General features: G+C 40.7%; 1 protein-coding gene across 3 annotated transcripts in view; it reads left to right on the top strand.

Annotated features, from left to right (window-relative positions):
- Window positions 1-1,353: 1,353 nt before the first annotated feature.
- LOC141166296 (uncharacterized) overlaps window positions 1,354-22,842 on the top strand; it is a 125,896-nt gene continuing 104,407 nt past the window's right edge. For all 3 annotated transcript variants that reach the window (XM_073652848.1, XM_073652847.1, XM_073652846.1), the window contains exons 1-4: window positions 1,354-1,449; window positions 6,033-6,184; window positions 7,785-7,862; window positions 8,147-8,275. In XM_073652848.1, the coding sequence (XP_073508949.1) occupies window positions 6,044-6,184; window positions 7,785-7,862; window positions 8,147-8,275 (348 nt within the window). In that variant the 5' untranslated portion in view covers window positions 1,354-1,449; window positions 6,033-6,043. The remainder of the gene's footprint in view (window positions 1,450-6,032; window positions 6,185-7,784; window positions 7,863-8,146; window positions 8,276-22,842) is intronic.

The raw sequence follows: 22,842 nt of genomic DNA, 5'->3' as shown, positions 1-22,842 counted from the left end.
AACTGCTTTTTGAGGGTTTTATACTCCACTTTTTGTAGGTTTAAGGGATCTGAGATAAGTGGACTTCTTGGCTTCAGGGGGCTCTAGTTGCTAAATTCAAGGAAGTATATACAACATTTTAATAAAGAAGCTTTGGTGGCCGTGAGGGGTAGGGATTAAAGTTTTTCTTTGAGTTGGCATAGCTCTTCATTTACCTTTAGAGATCGCTAATGTTTTTTTTTTCTGAATTTTGTAGATTAGCACATTAATCTCAGTGCTTTTTTCCCCACCGACTTGAGCCTAGTTTAATATAAAACAGCCCCTTTTAAAGCATTTATGAGATTCCCATATTGTAATGTAGGCCATTTCTGGTTGCTATTCAGGGAAAGGAAAACAATTCTGACAGGTCTCTATTTATTTCATCTACAATCAGGGGGTCCCAAAAGTGGCTTTAATTATAGTGCCTGTTATGTTCTGCTACCAGAGCTAAGGAAAGAGAGGAGATCTGTCCCTACGATAGAACTCAGCTGAATCCCTACGATGTAACAGGGAACCTGATCCTGCGATCAGACCTGCTAAAGTCCTAAGCTAGTCTGTACGGAGACCTATAGATGTGGGGAAGGAATACCTACAAGTACTAAGGACTGGGAGGAAAATGGGACACCTCCTAACAGAAATTGTAGCAGACAGACGAACAAACAAAATATATAGAACATAGAGGTCCGTAGACCAAGCAAACTAACAGAGTTAGATACAGAGCACAGGCTAGCTAGAAAGTAGTTATACAATGAAGTCCAGCAAAGCCAGAAGGGCGGAGCAGGATTAAATAGGCCAACAAGGTCATGTGACCAGCAAAGGAAAAAACCTAAGAGCAAGGTTCTAACAGTGCCATCTCCAAGAATGCAGCTGAGAAAAGGTCAAGTACATAGACCTATCCTAAAACTTATTCCTGTGTAGGTTCTCACTCACAAAAACAAACCTGTCCCCTTTTACGCCAGGGTCCTCTTAGCTGTTGCATTGGGCTGTCTTAATGGTATGTATGCCCTTGGTTATCGATGTATGTGGAAAATATACAATTACACTTACCATTATTAAAAGTCTAAAATAGCACATCATTTTATCACACTCTCTAGTCTTACACATAATACCTAAAAATGTGTAATTTCATAAAAAGTCATTGGGTGTTACTGGTAAAGGTAGGTGGAGAAGGCTTTCACAATTTTTCCTGTCTCGTGAAGCCCTCTTGATACTGCGATCATGGCTGTCATTTTGTAAATGTATTTAGCTGCTTTTCCAAATCTTGATTTTTCCTACCGATTTGATACGAACTAATGACCTATCATGAATCATCTATTTGAGGGCGGGTGCTGGATTAAAGCTGCGAGTTGACAGAGTAGCAAGGTTACAGCAACCTGTTTATAGTAACGGGCAGGTAACAGCTCCGTGTTCTTCACAGATGCACAACCACAGGTAAGATGAGTCGTTTCTCCTACACTAATCTCCTATCTTTACAGTAATAGAATGACCCAAACCAGATTAGTGAATTGTATGGTCATGAAGGTGATACCATGCTCATTACACTTGAAACCTCTGTTAATAGTTGACGTAACAGATGACCATCCATTATGATCCCTTTCTGATAGACTTCAGTGTTTAAAAAAAACTGATCCAGATGCTATATATTTTTTGGCTGGACAAAAAAAGTTGTGTATACTATATATATTTTTTTATTCAGCTAAGAAACTGATTGCAGCTAGATGGCATCAGACAAAGTGTTTTAGGGCATTACTGTCCCCATTCATATGAATGCATCATGTACTGAATATTTTTTTTTCCTCTTCAGTTTTTGTCATCCTAAGGGCGCCTGCAGACGAGCGTATGAATAATTATCCGAGTATCATTTTAATCCATATGTCATCCTTGCGTCCGCTTTTTACAAAAAACAGAAGAGAATAGTGCATGCTGCACATTTTTTCTCATGGAAACTCGAACAGAAAAAATTGTTTATCTGAACAGCATTATTGAATAACCTGGGTCTTGTGCTGTCCGATTAAAAATTGGATAGCAGAAGTCCGATTTATATGCTCGTCTGCATGAGCCCTAATACAGATCTAAAACAAATTAATACTGGATATGTGAACATAGCCTAGGACAAAAGTATAGTTTTAATCTCATCTTTTTATATTTATCTACAATAGTGCTGCTTATCATAATTAGATACTGTAGCAGTGTAAGGCTGCGTTCCCATAATGAGCTTTTGCTTTTGAAGCTGTGTATTTTTTATGTGTCAAAAACACACCATGTCTTACAGTTCCAGGGAAATGGATGGGATTAAAAGAAATCTCCTGTCTACTGTGCTTCTCTTTAACACAGCGTAAACTGACCTGCGGTGCGTGTTTCAAATCCGCTGCACGTCAATTTCTCTTGCGGTTACGCTGAGTTTTCTGTGCGGAATGGTCCTACAGACTTACAAGTGCTTCTCACAAAATTAGAATATCAAAAAGTTAATTTATTTCAGTTCTTCAATTCAAAAAGTGAAACTTCTATTTAGAGTCATTACAAACAGAATGGTCTATTTCAAGTGTTTATTTCTGTAAATGATGATTATGGCTTACAGCCAATGAAAACACAAAAGTCATTATCTCAGTAAATTACAATAATTAACAAAAACACCTGCAAAGACTTTCAAAGCGTTTAAAAAGGTCCCTTAGTCTGTTTCAGTAGGCTCCACAATCATGGGGAAGACTTCTGACTTGACAGATGTCCAGAAGGCAGTCATTGGCACACTCCACAAGGAGGGTAAGCCACAAAAGGTCATTGCTAAAGAAGCTGGCTGTTCACAGAGTGCTGTATCCAAGCATATTAATGAAAAGTTGAGTGGAAGGAAAAAGTGTGGTAGAAAAAGGTGCACAAGCAGCCGGGATAACCGCAGCCTTGAAAGGATTGTTAAGAAAAGGCCTTTCAAAAATTTGGGGGAGATTCACAAGGAGTGGACTGTTGCTGGAGTCATTGTTTCAAGAGCCACCACACACAGACGTATCCAGGACATGGGCTGCAAAGTGTCGCATTCCTTGTGTCAAGCCACTCATGACCAATAGACAACACAACGCCAGAAGCGTCTTACCTGGGCCAAGGAGAAAAAGACCTGGACTGTTGCTCAGTGGTCCAAGGTTTTGTTTTCAGATGAAAGTAAATTTTGCATTTCATTTGGAAATCAAGGTCCCAGAGTCTGGAGGAAGAGTGGAGAGGCCACAATCCAAGCTGCTTGAGGTCTAGTGTGAAGTTTCCACAATCAGTGATGGTTTGGGGAGCCATGTCATCTGCTGGTGTAGGTCAACTGTGTTTTATCAAGACCTAAGTCAGCGCAGCCGTCTACCAAGAAATTTTAGAGCACTTCATGCTTCCCTCTGCCGACAAGCTTTTTCGAGATGGAAATTTCATTCTCCAGCAGGACTTGGCTCCTGTCCACACTGCCAAAAATACCAATACCTGGTTTAAAAACAACAGTATCACTGTGCTTGATTGGCCAGCAAACTTGCCTGACCTTAACCCCATAGAGAATCTATGGGGTATTGTCAAGAGGAAGATGAGGCACCAGACCTAACAATGCAGATGAGCTGAAGGCTGCTATCAAAGCAACCTGGGCTTCCATAACACCTCATCAGTGCCACAGGCTGATTGCCTCCATGCCACACTGATGCAGTAATTGATGTAAAAGGGGCCCCGACCAAGTATGGAGTGCATTTACTGATATATAATATGTGAGTTTCACTTTTTGTATTGAAGAACTGAAATAAATTAACTTTTTGATGATATTCTAATTTTGTGAGAAGTACCTGTACATTAGGTGCGGAAATTCCACAAGTAAAAAATACAAATGCGTTTTAAGTGCATTTCCGCGGCAAAAACGCATGTAATCTGCATCAAAGTATATCAATAAAGTTTTGTCAAAGCCAAAGACCATGGAGTATCAAAAATAAAGCAGCTTTATTTAAGCATGACACACCAACAATAGCTAAAAAACGCTGCGTCAAAAACGCGATGTTAAAAAACCACATATAAAAACGCAGTGAAAAAACACAAGTAACCTAATTTAAATAATGGGTGCAGATATTCTGCAACAGCAAAAGCTCATTGTGGGAATGTAGCCTAAGGCTGCGTGCCCACTATGCATTTTTGCTCAGAATTTCCGCAGCGAAAACGCTTAAAAAACGCTTGGTAATACATGCCCCATGGTCCCCAATGATAATCCGCATGTGCTGTGCACATGCTGCGGAAATTTCCGCTGCGGATTATCATTGCGGAAAAATCCGCAGCATGTCCTTTAATTTTGCGGGCACGCAGCGTAATTGCCGCCATTGACTTGCATTGAATCGCTTAATATCCGCATGACTACATGTGCACATGCGGATATTAAGCAATTCAATGTGCGGATGGTACCCGGGTCTGGAGAAGAGGAAACTCTCCTCCGGACCCGGGTACCATAGTACCTGTAAAAAAAAAAGAATTTAAAATAAAATATATACATTATACTCACCTTCCGATGTCCCCCGGTCTCCTCTGTGGTGCGTCCTGGCTCTCCGGTGGCTCACGATGGTGTAAAAGGACCTTCCATGACGTCATTTAGTCATGTGACAGGTCACGCAACCACTGACGTCGGCGGTCGCGTGACCTGTCACATGACTAAATGTTATCATGGAAGGTCCTTTTACACCACCGCGAGCCGTACAAGAGACCAGATGCACCGGAGAGACGACCGCGGGCCATCAGAAGGTGAGTATAATGTGTTTTTTTTTTTTTTACCATTTTTATTGTTTTTTTTAACTATTAACTTGGTCACACTGTATAAATCCATGCCGGTTGCATGGATTTATATAGTGTGACCAAGTTGTCAAGCACTTTTCCAAGTGATGCTAAAATCGCTTGGAAACGCGCTTGATAACCCGCATGCAGAAATGCATGCAAAAACGCTTGACAAATGCTTCTACCTGGCGGTAAAAACGCATGTAAAATCCGCATGCGTTTTTCCTGCCAGGGAGATGCAGAAAAAATCTGCAGCATGTCTGCATTGTGGGCACTTAGCCTAAAGGTTTTCATACATTTCTTTGCTCAGGCCAAAGTCTCCAAGTCTTGTAGTGTTGAGGATTTTGCTGTGGATCTGCAGCAAACTCTCTAAATATACTCATTTTAAATTAATGTATAGAATATTGAATATTCAGGTAGATTTGCTAGCATTTTATTATTAAATACATAGCCTGCTGAGGTCTAATACTTTGGGTCTAGTATTAACATGGATTAGTACTTGGGGTCTAATACTAACATAAACATGGGTCTAAGGGCCCCGTCACACTAAGCGATGCAGCAGCGATCCCGACAACGATACGACCTGTCAGGGATCGTTGCTGCATCGCTAATACATCGCTGGTGAGCTGTCAAACAGGCAGGCTCACCAGCGATCAGGGGAGCAGCGATATCGTGGAAAGAATCGTTCCACGATGTCCTGCTCCCGTTACCAGCCTGCTGCAAGCAGGAGCAGGCTGGTAACTATGGTAAACATCGGGTTACTAAGTGCGCGTGTGCCCCTAGTAACCCGCTGTTTACCATGGATACCACTCTGCTACGGTGCGCGGGAGCCTCCATGCACCGTAGCAGAGTGGTATCCATGGTAAACAGCGGGTTACTAAGTGCGCGCGTGCCCCTAGTAACCCGATGTTTACCATAGTTACCAGCCAGATCGTTGGTCCCGCTGGTCACACACAGCGATGTGTGCTGGCCAGCGGGAGGCCAACGACCAAAAAATGGTCCAGGACACTTTGCAACGATCAGCGACCTCACAGCAGGGGCCTGATCGTTGCAAAGTGTCACACACAGCGACATCGCTGGTGAGGTCGCTGGTGAGTCACCAAAACCGTGACTCAGCAGCGATATCGCTAGCGATATCGCTATGTGAGACGGGGGCTTAATACTTTGATAGAGGCTATAGACATCTGATAAATGCCCAGCTTTCAGAACAAGATGTGTAAAATGTAATTATATTCTGTTTGATAATATAGAACACATTGGAATGGATTACAGACCGGAATGGATCGGTGACACTGATGAGCCATCTGTAACTGTTCTTGTGGCTAACAGTTTGTCCAAAATGGCACGAAGGGCCGACCAGATCACAGAGGAAGTGACAAAGATTAAACAGAGGGTGAATAGGGTAAGTTTTCCCAATGGGACATGGTCGGACATGAGGAAGACAAAATAAACTTAAATGTAAAAAAACAACAAAAAAGAAAAGCGTAAAAACAGCATACATTTTTGTATCGCTTTTTCAAATTATGTGTTTTTATCACGTGTGGTTTTTGGTAGCATTTTCCTAAGCATTTTGCACATTAATTATGTGATTCATAAATACATAGATCATGTTTATAAAAGATTCCAATTGAAATATCATCATTTATAATGTCAAAAATGCAACAAAAACAACACCAAATAATGAAACGCCTGTGGGACAAAAACGTCACTTAAATAGTTAAAAATGGCATCTAACAGCATTCCGCATTTCTAAAACAGAAAAAGCCACAGGACCCAAAAAAACACAAAATTTTGTATTACTTTTAATAGTTCCCTATTAACTTACAGCCAACATCTGACTGCAGCTGTTTTTTTCCATTAAAAAAAAAGTTTAAAAATCTCCTTTTTATTTCTAACAAAACTGGGCATATTTATTATTACTATGTAATTCTTAGTGCAAACTTAGACCAGACAATCTTAAGAGGTTGTCCACTACTCGGACAACCCCTTTTCAATCATCAGATCATATTCCAGGGGCAGCATGGTAGCTCAGTGGTTAGCACTGTTGCTTTGTAGTGCTGGGGTCCTGGGTTCAAATCCCACCAAGGACAACATCTGCAAGGAGTTTGTATGTTCTCCTCGTGTTTGTGTGGGTTTCCTCCTATATTCCAAAGTCATACTGATAGGGAATTTAGATTGTGAGCCCCAATGTGGACAGTGCCCATAATGTCTGTAAAGTGTTGTGGAATTAATGGCGCTATATAAATAAGTAAAATAAATAAAAAAAATAAATATTCCCCTACATAGAATAAAATGCTCCACTACCAGAGATGTACCAGTGACATCAGCACCAAGGCTTGCAGGATGTTATTTCATGTCAGCCCTACAGTGGACATAACTAATACCCAGAGGAAGTCATAGAGTAGCAGCCGCCCTCACTTCTTCTGCATGTCACTTTTGTCAGAAGAAAGTGAGTGTAAAGAGGCCTATTAGTGGCCAGTGATTGGCTGCAGGGCTTATTTGACATAAGAACATTGTGCGAGCACCAGGAGACCCAGAGGTGAGTACAGGCTGTGTTTATTCTACATAGGTGAATATGCAAACTTCGTTGCATTTAGCTTGATAACTCTCCCTCGGTGTGAAGGCACCCTAATATTATATGACAAGCTGAGATATCACTAGATGCAGTTATATGGAAGGAAAACCTGTAACATATGAGAGAATAGTGTTTGGAGGCCCAGGATTATGGTGAAGGAATGCATTCAAGTTAATTTAAGTCCCATTGCCAAGTATTATTTGCTAATCTGTCAACTGATGGCATATACTGGTTTGGCACCCAGCAACTTCTTGTCAGTCACCATTCTCTGCAGAGAATTATGTGTTTTCAGCTATGGCAACTGATTCTACTTAGATGCCAATCCACATTCCTTTTACTTACATGGACAATACTGAGACATATATGCGAAAAAAATCGGGTACGATGATTCTCCATGTAAAATAACACTTGTATTCTTCTCCATCAGACTATTCATACTTTTGAACGAAACTATTCGGTGTTAAGCAGCAAACAAGGACCTGACATGGAAATTATGGAAACAATGGTGAGCGATAGCCAAGGAATAAAATATGATTTAGCCACACTTTGGTTAGTTAGCATATTTATGTGGGCATTTATGGGCATGGCACATTTGTTTGGACACTACTCTATGAGCTACGTGGTGGGAGTTACTTGACACGCTTCTATGGACAGCTACTGTAGTACGGAAAATTAATTGAAATTATTTATTTAACTAAACAAAAGCAGAAACCATATAGAAAATTCAACCATAGTTGTTATCTAATGAACATTGATATTTACTGCTTTGGTTTTGTGCTGTATATACAGGATGAGCTTGAGAACATCCTTCATGATCAGGACCAAAAGAGAAAATACCAGCAAAAGTTGACTGTGTTCATTGTGGGATTTCAGGAGACTTGTGGGCAGAGGAGTCATCTCCTGACACAGTTACAAGAGGTCTGTTTCATCATGTTTTGTGGCTTACATTATATTTAATCTCACCTTAATTATCTGTATTTCTGAAGATTGAGCAAGTTATAACTTTTCCGACATGAGTCTTGTAAAGTTTGGGAAATTTAGAATATTTCAAATTAGTTTAGTTTTTCATTGACATAGAAAAGCACAGAAAAAAACAGAATGGAACCTAAAATGAAAGGTAGGCCAAATTTTACATTTATAGATAGTTTAGACCTGTGTTTTCCAAATTTAGGGAGGACTGGAATTTGGGAACCACTGCTTTAGACCTGGCTGTTTTAATGAAGGCAGTCCCAAAACATGTAAGAAGGCATTCTCCTTAGCAAGTCATATAAAATATTGTTTAGCTAATCCATTCGTTTTTTAAGGGTATATTATCAGCAAAAAAACATCACATCTATCAGCGTGTTCAAACCGAGATTACTAGCCCCAATAGAGATTCCAGAATTCTGAAAAGGAATGTGCTTTCTGCATCGAACAACCATCTTATGGAGCTCATCGTTTCTTAGTTTTTAAGGTTGAAAGTAGACACAAGTCCATTGAGTTCAACCTCTAACCTAACATGTTGATCCAGAGGAAAACAAAAACCCCACGAGGCAGATGACAATTGCCCCACAATAGGGGAAAATTCTTTCCTGACTCCACATGCAGCAATCAGACTAGTTCCTTGGATCAATGTCCTATCACAGAATCTAGTACCCAAAACCTGAAATATTGTATGTATCCAGAAAGCCAACCAGGCCCTCTTTGTAATTGTGTAGTGAATCAACTATTACAACATCATGCAGCAGAGAGCTCCATAGTCTCACTGCTCTTACAGTAAAGAATCCCCGTCTGTGATGATGACTAAACCTTCTTTCCTCTGGATGTAGAGGAAGACCCCTTGTCATCATTACAGGCCTAAGTGTATAATATAATTAGAACGATTTCTCTAGAGGAACACAGCCAACTGTAATCCAGTCCATTAATGATTGCTGTATGTAGGAACACCCCATGCTTCACAAACTGTGACCACACTATGTAGTTAAAGGGAATGTATCATCAGAAAATGACCTATTGTTTAAATCAGGTTTATGTTAAATGTATTCTTTAACAAAGTTGATAATTTTTTTCTCATATCAAAATGTATACAAAAGAGAAAAATAAGACATCTTACAATTTTACACTGGCTACTAGGACTAATTTCTGACTCCTGTTGGTCACATTGACATTAGCAGCAATAGACTGACTCAGACTCTATCTATTGCTCAAAAGTGTTATCTGGGCAAAGATCATTGTGAAGGGCAGGGCCGTATTAGCCACCAGGCACAGGAGGGCGGGTGCCTAAGGCGGCAGATTTCAGGGGGTGGCCCCATCGTGAAGGAAATGTTATTATTTTTTTAAACCTACCCCTTCGTCAGGCCAAGTAGCAAACCTGGCGTTTTTTTTAAGGGGGGAGGGGGAATCCGATACAACAAGCACGCAGCAGGAGCAGAGGAGCACTAATCACTCAGCTTCCTGCCAAAACAGAACAAAAAAACACCCGAGTGGTATAGGACCTGTGAGGACATCATGATCATGTGACTCGAGGGGGAGGAGCCACAGAGTTTTGCCATCTAGAAGCAGCAGTATGTTAAAGGTGAAGATGGAGGAGATGGGGGCACTTGTGAGAGTAATTAGGGAACAGGGGTACAAGGGGAGAGGCATTGTGTATGTGATCGGGGGGTGCAAACTGTGTGGGTTATGGGGGTGCAGACTAACAGAGGGATGTGTGGGGGTACAGGCTGTGGGAAATGGAGGGGTGCAGAGTGTGTGATATAGGTGTACAAGGGGGTGCCAGGTGTGTGAGATTGAGGGATCCGAGGGGCTGCAGGGTGCATGAGATAAATGGGTGTGTGAGATAGACGGGTGCGAGGGGTTGCAGGGTGTGTGAGATTGAGGGATCCAAGGGGCATGAGATAAATGGGTACGTGAGATAGACGGGTGTGAAAGGCTGCAGGGTGTGTGAAATAGAGGGGTGCGTGGGAGTGCAGGTTGTGAGATAGAGGGGTGCAGGCTATGTGGTATATAGGGGTGCAGGCTATGTGGTATATAGGGGTGCAGGGTGTGAGATAGACGAGCACATGGGGTGCAGGCTATATGAGATAGAGGGTTGCGTAGGGGGCAAGCTGTGTGTTATAGAGCATCACAAAGGAGGTGAAGATGAGGGAGGATGTAAGTGCTCCATAGTGGAGCTGAAGATGCAAGGAACTTTTACTGTGAACTATGGGGGGGGGGGGGGGGATAGTTGTGTTCACTCAATTTACAAAGGGAACAAGTGGGGACGATTCCTCGCTTCATCACAAAATGCTCGAACAGAGAAAGCGATATTAGAAGTATTTTGAGATAACATTGGCCCGTTTTGCTTATGGATAACAACATAAAAGATTAAATTACCCCTGTACTGCAAATTACGTATAGAAAGGGCATGTCCCTCCTAGATAGATTGGGGATCCATAGTCGTTTTCAGTCCGCAACCGCTTCTACTTGGCTGAGCATACAGACTAAGGCTGGTTTCATACGTCCGTATATTTCCGATACCAGAAAAAACGGTACCGAAGATATCCGTGTCCCGTGTGTCCGTGTGTGTTTTATGTGTTACACCCGTGTGCGGCCCGTGTGCCTCATCAGGATCACATGTACCAGCGCCTGGGAATCAGCACTACAGGTAGTGCTTTTCCCAAGCGCCGGGTGCTGAACACTGCACTCATCATGGTTCCCTGCCGGCGCTGCGATCCACACCAACAGGGACAATGATGAGGGTAGTGGTAGTCTGCTCCCTTAGTGCCCCTGTGTAAAAATAAGAATAAAATAATAAAATCCTTATACTCACCTGTCTGGAGATGTCCCCCGCTATATTCCATGCGACCGATCAGCAGAGGAGCCGGGGAGAATGAGCCGCTCCGGAGCTGAGCTCAGGAGCGGTGTCCTGTCACTCACTGAGAGCAGCTCCAGCTCATTCTCCCCAGCTCCTCGGCGTCAGCGGTCAATGATTCCTTTGTACATTAGTCTGTGGTGTAAACGCACGTAGACTCTATATATTAAAATATAATCCCCCTTGCCATTCCCTCTTTATTTTATTTTTATGACCAATTTTCTCTCTCTTTGTCCCCCTGGGATACTAACTATTCCTACGTGAAGGATTTGTCTTGTTTCCACCTAAAGAGTCCATTGCCTGGGTTACACCTGGGTGGATATACCTGCAAAATGCTATTTGAGGGTATGACTAAATGGATCCAATATGATGGACCAATGTCATTATGGTTAGTCATTTGCCATCTCCATCCGGTGCATTTGTGGATGGATATGATGTATAGCTACATGGGTTGAGCGAGTATGTTCTATCCGAGTATGCTCGGGCCGAGCTCCGAGTATTTATAGCTGCTCGGTGATATGTTTGAATCGCTCCCCTGTGCATGATTTGCAACTGTTTGACAGCTTTATTACATGTGGGGAATGTGTAAGAAATAGACATTCCTCTCATGTAATAAAACTGTCAAACAGTTGCAAATCATGCACACGGGAGCGATTCAACCATATCACCGAGCAGCTATAAATACTCGGAGCTCGGCCCGAGCATACTCGCCGAAAGGGTTAATAGAACATACTCGCTCAACACTAATGGCTACCCTTACTGTATCTATATTATCCAGATAGTTGAATTAGGGAGACACACTGTCCTCCCTTCGTTTCCAGGGCGACCGCAGCGCCAAACAGACCAGCCAGCTGAGCGCAGGCACCGGAAGTGACTTCACTCCATCAGTTCATGCGTTCTAGCAGCCGGATATGCAGGTCATATCCCGGAAATGTGGTCCATGGACCGGATGTGCGTCACACGCCGAGGGCAGAGTCCTGAGAGTGCAGCTCTTTTAAGAGTTTACAAGTGGTGAGTCTCACAGAGCAGCGACTATGAATCACTGATAAGCACTTTAGGTCTGCGGATGACAGACCATGCATAAGAGAACAAACTCTCCCCTGATTAATCTGTATTTCGAGGAAACGTGTCGGGAGTATGCTTAGGGACATCTTCCCTCTACATAATCTGGACAGAGTTCCCGGATGTGGCCTCTGATAGAACCACTGATCAGAAATTGGGTGAGATTGTTCCTTTTCTTTGGACAATCATGTGTTTACTTTTCGTGATGTCCTTTTGTTTGAATGCATAGTAACCGTGGTATTATATCGTAACACTGCTGACACTGTATACTAAAATTATAATGCATGTATCTCTTTTAAGCTGCATCTGCATCAGACATGGGTTGTCTTGCTGATTCCCATTGATTATACTTGGGAGTGACATACTAGGAGGACATATAATGATGGCCCATGCTGTTGTGCATTATTCAGTATTGTGTATGTGTTATTGCACACAGAGACCAACTGCTACCTTATCATCTTTGTCTATACTAACCAAAGAAATTAGGTCTCCACTTTGTATATACAGTGGGGAAAAAAAGTATTTAGTCAGCCACCGATTGTGCAAGTTCTCCAACTTAAAAAGATGAGAGAGGCCTGTAATTGACATCATAGGTAGACCTCAACTATGAGAGACAAAATGAGAAAACAAATCCTGAAAATCACATGTCTGATTTGGAAAGAAATTTTTTCAAATTTTGGTGGAAAAATACTTTTTTCCCTCTATATACAGTTATATGAAAAAGTTTGGGCACCCCTATTAATCTTAAGCTTAATGTTTTATAAAAATTGGTGTTTTTGCACCATCTATTTCAGTTTGATATATGTAATAACTGTTGGACACAGTAATGTTTCTGCCTTGAAATGAGGTTTATTGTACTAACAGAAAATGTGCAATCTGCATTCAAACAAAATTTGACAGGTGCATAAGTATGGGCACCTCACCAGAAAAGTGACATTAATATTTAGTAGATCCTCCCTTTGAAAAAATAACAGCCTCTAGTCGCTTCCTGTAGCTTTTAATAATTTCCTGGATCCTGGATGAAGGTATTTTTGACCATTCCTCTTTACAAAAAAATTCCAGTTCAGTTAAGTTTGATGGTCGCCGAGCATGGACAGCCCTCTTCAAATGATCCCACAGATGTTCAATGATATTCAGGTCTGGGGACTGGGATGGCCATTCCAGAACATTGTAATTGTTCCTCTGCATGAATGCCTGAGTAGATTTGGAGCGGTGTTTTGGATCATTGTCTTGCTGAAAGATCCATCCCCTGCGTAACTTCAACTTTGTCACTGATTCTTGAACATTATTGTCAAGAATCTGCTGATACTGAGTGGAATCCATGAGTCCCTCAACTTTAACAAGATTCCCGGTGCCGGCATTGGCCACACAGCCCCAAAGCATGATGGAACCTCCACCAAATTTTACTGTGGGTAGCAAGTGTTTTTCTTGGAATGCTGTGTTTTTTTGCCGCCATGCATAACGCCTTTTTGTATGACCAAACAACTCAATCTTGGTTTCATCAGTCCACAGGACCTTCTTCCAAAAAGAAATTGGCTTCTCCAAATGTGCTTTTGCATACCTCAGCCGACTCTGTTTGTGGCGTGCTTGCAGAAACGGCTTCTTTCGCATCACTCTCCCATACAGCTTCTCCTTGTGCAAAGTGTGTTGTATAATTGACCGATGCACAGTGACACCATCTGCAGCAAATTGATGCTGCAGCTCTCTGGAGGTGGTCTGAGGATTGTCCTTGACTGATCTCACTATTCTTCTTCTCTGCCTTTCTGATGTTTTTCTTGGCCTGCCACTTAACAAGAACTGTCCCTGTGTTCTTCCATTTCCTTACTATGTTCCTCACAGTGGAAACTGACAGGTTAAATCTCTGAGACAGCTTTTTGTATCCTTCCCCTGAACAACTATGTTGAATAATCTTTGTTTTCAGATCATTTGACAGTTGTTTTGAGGAGCCCATGATGCCACTCTTCAGAGGAGATTCAAACAGGAGAACAACTTGCAAGTGGCCACTTTAAGTAGCTTTTCTCATGATTGCATACACCTGGCTATGAAGTTCAAAGCTCAATGAGGTTACAAAACCAAAAAAAGGGCTTTAGAAAGTCAGTAGAAAGTAGGTAGGAGTATTTAAAACAAGAAAATGATAAGGGTGCCCATACGTATGCACCTGTCAAATTTTGTTTGAATGCAGATTGCACATTTTCTGTTAGTACAATAAACCTCATTTCAAGGCCGAAACATTACTGTGTCCAACAGTTATTACATATATCATACTGAAATAGCTGTTGCAAAAACACCAATTTTTATAAAACATTAAGCTTAAGATAAATAGGGGTGCCCAAACTTTTTCATATAACTGTATATATATATATATATATATATATATATATATATATATATATATATATATATATATATATATATATATATATATATATTTAGGTAGTCCATGTCCATAGAAACATGACTAGGAGGTATATTGTTTTTTAAACTAACTAAATAGAGAATGTTTTAAGTTTTTTTTTGTTATGGTTTACATGTATAAGGGCCCCATAGGTTGATTGCTTTGGTTGTTGATTGAGGGGGCTATGTGGGGCTCATATTTTATGTAGGGGGCTATGTGGGGGCTCATGCTGTATATAAGGTGATGTTAGCATGCTTAATTCTGTTCAATATGAAGTCATACAATTAAAATAAAAAATAGTTATAATTAATATTTTAATATTAATATTGAACATAATTAATTTCAGCCTATTTATGCGGCCTCCAAAACAGTCACAGTCTCTCATGTGGCCCCTTGGGAAAATTAATCTCCCACCCTTGCTATATTATGTATAGCGCTATGAATATGTATAGTGCTGTACATAAGGGAAAAATTGGCTTGCTATGCAGCCACTATCCCTGTCATTTTCCATCTACAGATGTGCACCAGAGCACCTGTGTGTTACTCACATGACTTATTACATGATCTATCAAAGGGGATCATGTGACATGTCACGTGATAAATCAAGTACCTGGGGGGGGGGCACACGCCTTCTAAACTGCCCGGGGGTCTGACTACCCTTGCTCTGCCCCTGCCGACAGAGCACACTGTGACTCCATCTGCATCAGTACTGTGAACGGGCCCAGTGTCAGGACATTCTCCCAAATCCTGTTTTGCTTTGGACAAAAGCTTCAACAGAGGCACTGAACATAGGCTCAAATGCTGTGTGAAAATAGTCTTACTAAACTTTTGGGAGATTATTTGTTTTAGGCCCTTTTATCCTGAGGAGATCGGTGGAGATCCAGGTCCTGAGACCCCACCAATCTGCTCAGAATAAAAGATCCTAAAACATATAAAAAAAATCTACCAAAATTGAAACGGGGTGAGGATGGAGAGGGAAAACAAGGAGGTGGGAAGGTACTTAAATGACTGGCCCCCCTATATGATGCATCGAGCGCCTGTACTTGGTCTGAACAGTCATTGTGTACTGACAGAGTCCCTTTAAGGTCAGTTTACACAGACTGATCGACAACACACAATATGACTACCGATCGGTAAACTTTTACCAATCTGTAGATGTTTGAATGCCTGTTTATACAGCAGACCAGAGCAAACGATGCGCACTGAGCGATCTACAATTGATTGGCTGTCATAGTTCTCGGCAATGCGAGTACTGTTTACACAGGATGATGCACTGCCAAGAATGATGAGCTTTTGTGCTGCACAAATGATCATTTCACTTGATGACTGAGCATTTTGTTCGTTCATCAGGTGATCAGCAGCCTGTTTACACAGAAAAATAATCATGAATCGAGCATTTTTAACAACATTCATTGATAATTATCTTGCAGTTTAAATGACCCTTTAGAAAACAAAAACATCTGGAGTCAAAATATGACATGTCAGATCCTTATCTCTCCCCGACAATCATCTGTCAGAAGCCCCTATACATATTAGACAAAGTCCCCTTGATGAGAATTTGGTGTATTTTCTCCGCTTCGTATTTTCGTTCACAAAAACTGCGGCGTCTTACAGTTCCAGCAGTGTGTATGGGATTTATAGAAATCTCATGCCCCTGTGTTTGTTTGTTTTTTGGTGCTGCATAAATTGACCTGCAGTGGGACTTTGAGATTTACAACTTGTCAATTTCTCTTGTGGTAAATATGCATTTTATTTGTGGATTTCCCCGTACACTTTAATGAGATGAGGAATATCCGCAGATAACGTGTTTGTTCATGCATTTCCACAATAAAAGCGCATGTAATCCACACCACTGAAATGTTGCATAAAATCTGCAGCATCAAAATTCCCCTACGTGGAACCTTAGCCTCTGGCTACATTCACACATCCATGTGACATATCCGAGTGATGTTCCGTTTTGTTTTTTTGCTTGGTCAGCACTCAGTCCCATAGAGTATGATGGATGTATTCGCACTTCTGTTAAATTACGGATCTGTGTTTGAGATCCATTGTGTAGTCCGATTTGATTTGTACATTCAAGTCTATGGGGATCTATGAGGCACGGATGCAAATCGGAAGACTTCTGTTTTGCATCTGTTGCTTAGTGATAAACTTGAATAAAAATGTGACCTTCCAAAGGTTTTGTATTGACTTGGAAGTGAGTACCTCTTCAGTTAAAAAAACGGAAGAAAAAAATTAAAGCATCTAGCATGACAACTATTCACTATTTATGAAATCACTTGGTTGAGCCCAATACCAATACATCATTTACCTGTTGTAGATGGATGCTACACACAACTTATTCTATAAAAATAGTTTTCTCATTGTTGTGATCCGCTTATGAGGGGCATTTGATTATTGGTTCAAATTCCTTTAAAGGGGAAAATTAGTTACCTGTCCAAAGGATGTCTGCCCACTGAGACCGGCATTAAATGGGATTTTTTTTTTTATCCTCGATAGAAAAGATCAGCAGTGCAATTGCTTGACTGCCAGTCCATTCATTACCTATGCTGGAGCCAAGTACTGTGCTCTACTTTTTTGTGGCAGCCCTATAGAAAATAAATGGCGTGCTGGTTGATCATCCGACCTCTGGCTCCATCTTACAATTCCTGGGATAAAAATACCTTTCCTGGGATAAAAATACCCCGATCTGCCGATCGGGGTGGGACTCCCATCAATCGGTGATTTTTTGTCTATACTGTTAGGTGATGACTTTTATTCACTGGACAATCCCTTCATTATGGCATTGATTAGAAAGACTCTAAACTATTGGAAGAACATGTGGACATTTTACTTAGCCACGGCATCTAGGCAAAGAATGGAGAGGAGGATAATTATTATTATATTATTTAACTGCCTTCGGATCGATCTCAAGCCATGGCGACTTGATGGATGAATGATCTGTAGGAAGATCGATCTGGTGCAAGCCTACATAGGTCCACAAAGGGTCTTGTGAGCCGTTATCTTGATAATATCAAGCCATCGGGTTGCTAATCTTCCTCTTTGCCTTGTCCTTCTATTCTTCCAACCATGATGTCCTTCTCCAGTGATTGCTTTCTTCATATGATGTGTCAAAAGTAGTCAAGTCCTTGCTTCGAGTGACATGTCTGGCTTTATTTGTTCCAAAATTGATTTTTGTTCTTCTTGCCATTCACTGTATTACGTGTGTCTAAATTCATTCACATCTATGGAAGGAACAATTGCCACTGCTCTTAGGACCCTCTTTCTTTCACTACATGGGGATATCTGAGTTGTAACCCTCATAAATTAAACATTACTCAATCTTGGCAATCTCATGTAACTCTTGTTCCTTATCCAGTCCCTACTGATCTCTACTTCTTGATCCTGTACTTGACACACTGAAAAGGCAGGAAATGCCTGCTCACCCAATCACTGACTTAGGAGGGTCCCTGTTATGGCCAGTGATTGGCAGAGCCTGTACTTCCTGTCCTTTTTTGGTTTGTTCAGACGAGACCAGGAAGAAGAGAAAAGTAGAGGGCTTGGAGGGGGAATGGATAAGAAGTGAGTATTACTACTTTTTCATAAAACTTTTTAAGCCAGTTTGTGCCCTTTAAAAAAATGTGCATTATAAATGGAAACCCCCTTATAATTTGTTTATCCACTTCTGAATGACCTCACAGTTTCTCATCCACTCTTGATAGGCGTTGTAGTGGCCACGGATGGTAACACACACCCCAAATGGCATATAAATATCCCCCAAATCTATTTCAGTCTTCACTGTAGTTTTGTATCTAAAAACCAGGTAGCTCAGGATGAACAGTCCCAATTAACAATGAAATAGTGGGAAAACCCAGAAAAGTCATATAAAATATACCTACATTTGCTAACTATACAAGAGATCTAATGGTCAATCCTCCCAAATGTAATTTTTAACTACAGAAGAAAATAATCCGAATCTTACAAACGCTAATTAATAATTCTTTGGGAGCACCTCGTTCTCTGAGAGGGATCGCTCGACTGGAAAATATAACTCTGCTGTATTTGTAAAATAAAGGGGCCTATAGCAACATGGTGCAAGGCCTCGTGTATCTTTTTGCCAAAAAGAAAAGTTTATTTTGCACATAAATTGTTACTGGGAATTAAGTTTTTTTTTAAAGTTTTTATATAAAATCCAGTCAAAACTGTAGTTTGGAGAAAGGGCAATGCAGATTACAGCCTTAATTTAGGCACCAGTCGGTACACAATTAGGAACAGGAAGCTTTTTATGCCTTCTGTGTAGTTCTTGAGCAGCTTTGAAGGTGCCCTATACCGAGCACAACCTCCGTCCATGTAAAACTTCTGCTCTGTCTTAGTCACCCTATAGTTGAAGTTTGAATATTCATTAGACTTGTGTAGCAAGCATGCTTGGTGTCATCTGGAGGAACATAGATATACACTCAAGAAACCATACAGAGGTAAATACCTTTGCGCTAGTATGTCCTTCCCAGGAACACGTAAGACTCACAACAAGTGTGCTAAATTGAAGAAAACTTTATGTATACATCAACAGCACAATAGGTATATATGTAAATCAGTCTTTTCTGAAAACCCTGTTTCCTTCGTCAGAGGAGAGTATTAACACGTTATACCTAGTGGTTTTGTCTCTGACCTGCAGCAGATTAGCTAGATTATGGCTAAATAACAAGTATATAATGACAAAATAAAATGTACATAAACATATGCAAACATAATTTATTACCAAAGGGAACTCCAAATTGAAAGCAAAAAATCTGTATATTTAAAAATGTATATAAAATATGCAAATTATGGATATGCAAATTATGCAAATACTGCCTGCACTTCAGAAGATACATATATATAGATGTATACACACATCACAAAATATTCCTCGCAAAATATATGGGTGTCCACAAAGGAGCCATATGGCCATTTGCATATGCTGCCCGCAAGAGGGAAAAAGACATATGTTAAAAAAATAAAAATTATATATATATATATATATATATACAGTACAGACCAAAAGTTTGGACACACCTTCTCATTTAAAGCTTTTTCTGTATTTTCATGACTATGAAAATTGTACATTCACACTGAAGGCATCAAAGCTATGAATTAACACATGTGGAATTATGTACTTAACAAAAAAGTGTGAAACAACTGAAAATACGTCTTATATTCTAGGTTCTTCAAAGTAGCCACCTTTACCTTTGATGACTGCTTGGCACACTCTTGGCATTCTCTTGATGAGCTTCAAGAGGTAGTTACCGGAAATGGTCTTCCGACAATCTTGAAGGAGTTCCCAGAGATGCTTAGCACTTGTTGGCCCTTTTGCCTCACTCTGCGGTCCAGCTCAACCCAAACCATCTCGATTGGGTTCAGGTCTGGTGACTGTGGAGGCCAGGTCATCTGGCGTAGCACATCATCACTCTCCTTCTTGGTCAAATAGCCCTTACACAACCTGGAGGTGTGATTGGGGTCATTGTCCTGTTGAAAAATAAATGATGGTCCAACTAAACGCAAACCGGATGGAATATTATGCCGCTGCAAGATGCTGTGGTAGCCAACAGTGTCACCAGCAGAGCACCCCCACACCATCACACCTCCTCCTCCATGCTTCACGGTGGGAACCAGGCATGTAGAGTCCATCCGTTCACCTTTTCTGCGTCGCACAAAGACACGGTGGTTGGAACCAAAGATCTCAAATTTGGACTCATCAGACCAAAGCACAGATTTCCTCTGGTCTAATGTCCATTCCTTGTGTTCTTTAGCCCAAAGAAGTCTCTTCTGCTTCTTGCCTGTCCTTAGCAGTGGTTTCCTAGCAGCTATTTTACCATGAAGGCGTGCTGCAATTTCTGAGGCTGGTGACTGGATAAACTTATCCTCAGAAGCAGAGGTGACTCTTGGTCTTCCTTTCCTGGGGCGGTCCTCATGTGAGCCAGTTTCTTTGTAGCGCTTGATGGTTTTTGCAACTGCACTTGGGGACACATTCAAAGTTTACCCAATTTTTCAGACTGACTGACAGTCTATTCAGTAGGACTATCAGCTGTGTATCCACCAGACTTCTGCACAACACAACTGATGGTCCCAACCCCATTTATAAGGCAAGAAATCCCACTTACAGGGCACACCTGTGAAGTGAAAACCATTTCTTGAAGCTCATCAAGAGAATGCCAAGAGTGTGCAAAGCAGTCATCTGTACTGTATATATATATATATATATATATAATTTTTACTTTTTTAACATATGTCTTTTTCCCTCTTGTGGGCAGCATATGCAAATGGCCATATGGCTCCTTTGTGGACACCCATATATTTTGCGAGGAATATTTTGTGATGTGTGTATACATCTATATATATGTATCTTCTGAAGTGCAGGCAGTATTTGCATAATTTGCATATCTGTACTGTATATATATATATATATATATATATACATATATATATATATATATATATACATATATATACACAGACATATCTCAAGTTATGTAGATATCCCTCAGAGGCACATGGACCCGTATGTTATATTTTGTTTTCATCCTCCAAAGATTATGAAGGGAAAGAAATCCCACACATACACAAGTCAACACGCAAATTGCCATATCCCCCCAACACTGCAGTCCACCGCCCAGAGGAGCCAAACTCAGAGAGAGCCAAGTGGGTCAAGAAATGAATTCAGAGACTAAAGGAGCACACTACAAGTGCTACATAAAGGTTTCATTAAAGGCAAAAAGTTCTATGTTATGGTTGATGCCACTAGGTATAAGAGTATTCAAGTTAAAATCCATTTGGATTCCGCCCTTGACACCCGTGCCATAAAATTGCCGCCCATCCAATCTTTAACGATATTCTTCAGACCCAGGAACCTAGCTCCCTTAAAAGAACAGTGGTGTTTAATAAGAAAATATCGGGAGGGGTTGGCCATTGAAACCCCTTTTGATGTTGTACACATGTTCTCTTATCCGCTCTTGAAGCCTGCTTATTGTATGGCCTACTTATATTTTTCCACATGGGAAAATGATGGCGTAAATAACGCCTTTAGTATGGCATGTAATATGGCCCCTAATTGGAAAAGTCTTCATCCCGGTGGAGTAGTTAATCTCATTGTATGGTTTTCTATAGGTTTTGGAGACATGTCTACAGCCATAGCAAAAACCATAATTAAAAAATACAGTATTAGAAAATGTGCCCAAGTTGTTGCGTCCAAGTTGATTACAAATAAGAAATCCTACTTTTTGACTGCCACAAACTGGGTATTTAACTGTAGGATCTATCAAGTTTCCTATATTTTTAGCCTTTCGAAAGACGAATTTGGGAGGTCAGGTAGGGATTCCCCAAAAAAGAAGATCCTGCTTAATTATCAACCAGAATTTTGTGACCATATGTTTGAAAGAGCCAGTTTGCGCATTATACTGTGTGATTATATGAATAATCTATGTGCAGATTTTTTAATCAAATTTTCCCTAGGAATAGATAAAGTCTCCTGAATCACAATATTTAACTAATCCTCATTATACCCCTTATTAACAAATTGGGCTTTTAAATGTGAAGCCTCTTCTAAAAAGTCCCATGGATTAGGAATATTGGCCAACCTAATTGGAAGATGGCAACTAGTTTTAGAAATATAGCTATTTGAATCCACTGGTTTACGGTAGCATTTGGTGAAGATGGCATGATTCTGTATAAAAATATTCAAATCAAGAAAATTAATAGTAGACCGACTGTAAGTGGGGCTAAATTTGAGAAAGAATTCATTTGAATTTATCTAGTCAAAAAAGGACAAAAGAGATTCTTCACAGCCTTTCCAGATGAAGATGATATTATCTATAAACCACCGCCACAGGGCCAGATTCGACTGCAGCTTGTCAAATTTTCGAATACTGTTTTTTGGCCTAACAAACAGGCAATCCCTGCATGTGTTGCGTCAGTCTACCACCGCAAAACATGCAGCCGCAGGGACTCGTGCATATAAGCAGAGCACTACAAGATACTCAGTTAACACCTTATCTGAGCACGCTCGCTCAACACTACCTACTTCGTAAGTGTATAGTGTTTTTCACTGTTTGTTGAGTTTTTTAACGTGTAACTGGATACATATTGGCCCATATGCTATGATGGCAGGGTGGGTAAATTAGGCTGATATCCATACTTAATTTTTCATAAATCACCTATTTGCAGCCTGGTTTGTCCCCTACCCCA

This window comes from Phyllobates terribilis, unplaced genomic scaffold, assembly GCF_046119375.1.
Source record: "Phyllobates terribilis strain yellow unplaced genomic scaffold, ASM4611937v1 Scaffold_11__3_contigs__length_659146591, whole genome shotgun sequence".
In the NCBI taxonomy this organism is placed as follows: Eukaryota; Metazoa; Chordata; class Amphibia; order Anura; family Dendrobatidae; genus Phyllobates; species Phyllobates terribilis.
Note: the sequence above shows the minus strand (reverse complement) of the source record. Positions and strands in the feature narration are given on the sequence as shown.